We start from the raw sequence: 5239 nt of genomic DNA on the forward strand, positions 1-5239 counted from the left end.
GTATATACATATAGTATATATACGTAAAGCAATACGGGAAGGGTGTTTAAATAAATTTGTACTTACCTTGTATAGAACTTCCGATTCAGAAATGTCATGTACGATTTGACTTAATAAGTCCTAAGCATAAAATGGAAAAGTTGTACATAACATGTAGCTATCAATATAGTAGTTATAACGTTACCTATTCACAAAGTTTCAACGCATTCATTAATTTTAAGAATGTCTGTTTATTAGAGACTCTAAGTTCATAATGATTCATTCTCATTAGGCAAAGGTTAATTATAGTGTTTGCAGATTACGAATTGCTTACTTGAAAGATGAGTTTTTTTTATGACAGTTATATTTTGGTGAATAAGTATCTACGTTACAAGGTATAAATACACGAATTCTTTTATTATTAAAGTTAGAAAGTATCATCGACATTTATGCCATCTTTATAAAGTAAATCACAGAAAAATCATTGGTTAGATTCTAACTATTCATGTTTTTTTTTTAATTACTAAAGAGGTGATTAACTTCGTTTCATTTGCCATCCAAGCTATTACTAATCAATCATAATAACTTCGGACAAATATTAGCAACGGTGTTATTTTTATCAAGTGCTTCGTTATTCATATTGTTAAATTGTAATAATACGATCTCGTACGTGGCTATAGTTCCAGCGACCTAAATAATCATAGTAAAATGAAACATTTACACTCATATAGTCATAACGCTTGTAAAAAGACTGAACAAGTGATCAAAAATAACTACCGTTAGCATAAACGTCCTAGTGACGGAAAAAAAATTACATCCAGTAATTGATAATTCGTCAGCGGACACCTGCATTAAAAATCTTTCTACCTGTAATTAAAAAAATATATATACCCACTTGGTATTTCATATTAAAGATAAATATGCATGCCATTTTCAAATCAATCTTAAATTCACCTCAACTCCATAACACTCTGCTGGTACAGAAAATAAAACGGCTTTTGGTTTTTTGCTTTGATCATAAATGGATGCGACATACAAAGACACAGCGCATGTTCTTCCGATTAGGTACGTAAATAAATATGCAAAACATACAACCTCCCAAGAGCTATGCATAGGTCTAAAAATAATGAATATTTTTTTATTACTTATCACTTATCAGCCTTCACAAAACATGCAAAAATATATTTTTGATATACTCTAAGCTGTTGAGAAGATGTATGCAAATAAAGTACAAATTATGACCAAATGATAATAATATCACTGGTGATAGAAATTCATCAAAATCGTGAGTTAACGACGCTAAAGTATTATACGTTTCTCTAGATTTCCGCCAATACATACTTGGAAGCACCTAAGATTTAAATCAAAAAAATTAGGTAAACTGGCATTCATTACACTTTACATAGATAAGAGAAATAACTTGTTTAGGTAATAATAGATTAAATGTAAATTAATGAACAGTAATTTTTTAGATTAGGCGTATCCTTAAGTTTGTGAACAATTCACAATATTATAGATTTTATGGAAACATGAATTAATGTGTCTACTACTATAATAATATATAGTTAGGTTTTAATAATAATCAAACAACAGTAAATTTATTTTAATAACATAACACTCAACCTTATAAATTTAATATAATTTGTCGATTTAAACATTATTATTATTTAAATATCAACAAGGTATGAGTCTTATTTCATGTAGTAGGTTAAAACTGTTAACAGTTATTACTTACTTTTCCCCTGACACTGGCTAATTTTTTATTGAGCTGCTTGAATTTGTTCGTCAAAGCACAAGCTAATGTGATTATAAATAAATCCATAAAATTCCAAACAAAACTATAGAGACAATCAAAAATCTTCAATATTATAGCTACTACTAACGAGTAGTTTATATACGTAAAGGTTGCTTTAAACGATGTTATCATGAAAATACTAAAAATATCTAGTCCACCCGATGAGCAATGTATAATTTTTAAAACACCCGTTAAAACAACAGCCAAATATTCAACTGTAAAAATAAAACATAGATGTGATACAACTACTATTAATGACTTATTATACTACATAATCCGTTTAATTTAGCTTTGCGTTACCATTACGACATATGCGCATGCATAAGAGTTTTATCAATCTCTAAGTTATTATAAAAATAACATTGTTTTTTTCTTGTTATATTTTACGTACTTGCTGAAAGTAAAATGATGATATATGTTAACATTTTAATCCTAAATGCCATCTTCGATGGATATCCATATTGTTTCATCTCGCGTTCCATCAATTCCCATTTTCCCATTACTTTTGGCCATTCTCTTGCCAAGTGGATAAAAACTATGTAAACAATTAGTGTACCTCCAAAAAATACTAATTCACCTGTAAACCAAATATTCTTACTTGTATTCACCAGTTTCAAAGTTTCAAGATAATAGTAACATTTTCAGTGAACTAAAATATTTTATGCTATATTATATTATTTGAATTAAAGTTTAAACTATGTATAATCATAATTAATAATAATAAAAATATTATTATTACTAGCTTTAAAATATTAGACTTCCAGGTAATATAATTGCTAAGTATAAGAAAGTCTTTTTCCGTCCTTTTATATTATAGTTAAGTAAAATCAAGTAAGTATAACCTTTCATCAATAATCTATAGTATTTGAGCAAAAAATAAAATAAATAAAATAAAAGTTATATAAAACAAGAAATTATTAACTTTACCAGTGTTTTCATATGTCAGTCCATTTCTATAAAAATTGTATATTATTAACAAAACTATTAAGGTAGAAGAGCCAATTAGAATAACAGTGTATGCCATTAGCCAGCTGAACCAATTGAAACTAAAACATATAAAATATAGAATTAATAATAAAAGTTACTTATTAATTATTAATATTTGAGATTAATTTAAAAAACGATTTCTGTACAAGTGCACAACATACCTATATATCAACTTTTATAGAATTAAATATATTTATATATAATACAATTATAGTAAAGTATAATGTATATATATAGCCATATAGGGTATACATACATAATATTACGAACCTACATGTATGTTCATATTAATATTATATACGAATTAATATTTCTGCTAAAGGAGCTTATATTCAAATCGAGATAAAAAGGATAGGATACATTTGAAAAACTTTGAAAATTTTTACCTTTTGGGTTTGCGCATGTGCAACAGTGCATACAAACTTACTTTTTTTAGTAATTCGTAAATTCAACTTAACAGTTTTATGAGTACAACATAAGTATAAATAATAAAACATAAATTATGGAAATTAAAGCCGTCCAATTCATAGTTAAAACAAACTGAATATTAAATCTACATAGCGTATTACTTACACTAAATAACTAGTGTTTTGTTCTCTAATGCCTTTAACTGGAAAAAGAGCACAAATATGCGCAAAAATAAGTACAGGAGTAATTGCTCTGTGCAACGAATTTTTATCGCTAATTATGTCCTTCCTTATACTGTCTTCCAAGGCTTTGATTCTTACGTAGTTTACCGGCATACCAAGATCGTCTTGTATTTCAAGCGCTTAAAAAAAATTTATTTATTTTCTCAATTATACTTTGTAAGAAAAAAAAACTAATTGAGTTTTTCACATATGAGATTTATCATTTCGATATGATCAATGTTCCAATAGTCATAAGTTTAAAAAACCAATATTACCAATATTCCTCTTGTTTTCTTTTAAACTCAACGCATTATAACTTGAACGGACCTCCGGATCGGTTAGTAAACTTTTTTTCATATGTCGTTCAGATCCAGATTCAATGAAATTCCTGTCCTTGAGATAAACGGGCTGAAAAGTGTTTTCGTCAGACATAGTAAAAAATGTGAAAACTAGTTAAGTCACTACGACACAAGTAAATAATCATCACACTAAACGACTTTCCTGAGTTTGAATTCGAGGAGTCGTTAAATATTCATTAACAAATACAAAGTGCTAGGAGATGTTATCGGATTATCATGACACATGGAACACACGTTATTGGAAAATATGATTATAGTAATTTTTGACGTTATGAAATGTAATTTTAAAATCATTATAAACATTTTAAGTTTTATCCACCAAATAATTAACGCCTATCAAAAGGTATTCATTTAGTATATACATAATATGTTTTTGGTGTATAAAAATTGCTATTACTGATTCACCAATGCCAAAGTAACTATAATATTTTCCTATGCATTTTGTTTCACACATTTAACTTGCAAATATAATTTAACAGGTAACTACCAAAAATAACACGTTAATGGACACTTCGTTTTTCATTCTTCTACAAACCCGTCCAAAAATATTACATTTTCATTTCCTACTACTGTAGCAGAAGTGCCCCTAATAATCAATATGTATGAAGTACACATGTCAAAATATTTAATAAACTGCTATAGCAGAAATAACAAAGTTGTTTTTTTTTTTTATGAACACATTACTATATTTTTTACATATTATTATGTTGGAAAATAATTAAAATTATTTTTATTAGATGAATAGGTAGATGGCATAATAATTACAAAAATAAAATATGTATCTTTACAAGTAAAAATAATTGTTTAACAGAAATGTATTTTTTTTTATCTCCAAAAAAAAATATACTCATCTACTAATACTAATAAAACAAATTAATTCTTTAATGCCAAACTTTCATCTTTGTGGTAAACTTTGAAACATTTTCCAGCACATAATGAAACCCGAATTGGAACCTTATTACACGTTTTTCGTTAAACTAAGTTTGTTTTCGATCTTTCCTTGTACAACATACAACGCAATTTTTTTTATGTATATTGTATTTTTTTTGTAGCATGTAGGAATTGTAATCGTTTCATAAAAGTATGTATTATCCACCAGATATAGGTACCCATATGGCCATATCTAATTTTTTTGGTTTTATTTTTTTTAATAATTGATCACAAGTTGCATGTAAAGGATTTTGTATTAAATTTTCAATAGAGAGTCTCCAAAGAGTCTAAAGTCTTTAAATCTCAGGTCATGAAAAAAAAAGTTTTCTAAACTAAAACATATATTCCATATTATCACGTTTAATAAATTAAATAAGACATTTTTATACCATCTTGCTGACTTACGACATCGTAGCTACTCTACCGTACTCATTAACTCATTATACTATTATATTATATAGTTCAAGGTGCTTTGTCTTCTATATTATCCAGCTCATTTAAATCATATTTTAACATCTTCTGTTTATAGTGTTTATACATTGACCATAAGACCATAGAAA

At 27.0% G+C, this 5239-nt stretch overlaps 1 protein-coding gene across 1 annotated transcript; it reads right to left on the bottom strand.

Moving 5' to 3' along the window:
* Window positions 1–276: 276 nt before the first annotated feature.
* On the bottom strand, window positions 277–4068 carry LOC107165606 (gustatory receptor for sugar taste 64f-like). Its single transcript, XM_015513932.2, has 9 exons — window positions 3666–4068; window positions 3335–3530; window positions 2702–2820; window positions 2166–2351; window positions 1715–1989; window positions 1176–1330; window positions 934–1096; window positions 757–846; window positions 277–669 (listed from the first exon to the last, which is right to left on the bottom strand). Exons 1-9 carry the CDS (start codon window positions 3820–3822, stop codon window positions 556–558), a joined length of 1455 nt encoding a protein of 484 aa, XP_015369418.1. The 5' UTR covers window positions 3823–4068; the 3' UTR covers window positions 277–555.
* Window positions 4069–5239: the final 1171 nt, after the last annotated feature.

The sequence above is a fragment of the Diuraphis noxia genome, unplaced genomic scaffold (genome assembly GCF_037042655.1).
Source record: "Diuraphis noxia isolate RWA-SAM2 unplaced genomic scaffold, SU_Dnox_SAM2 contig0003, whole genome shotgun sequence".
NCBI classification, from domain to species: domain Eukaryota; kingdom Metazoa; phylum Arthropoda; class Insecta; order Hemiptera; family Aphididae; genus Diuraphis; species Diuraphis noxia.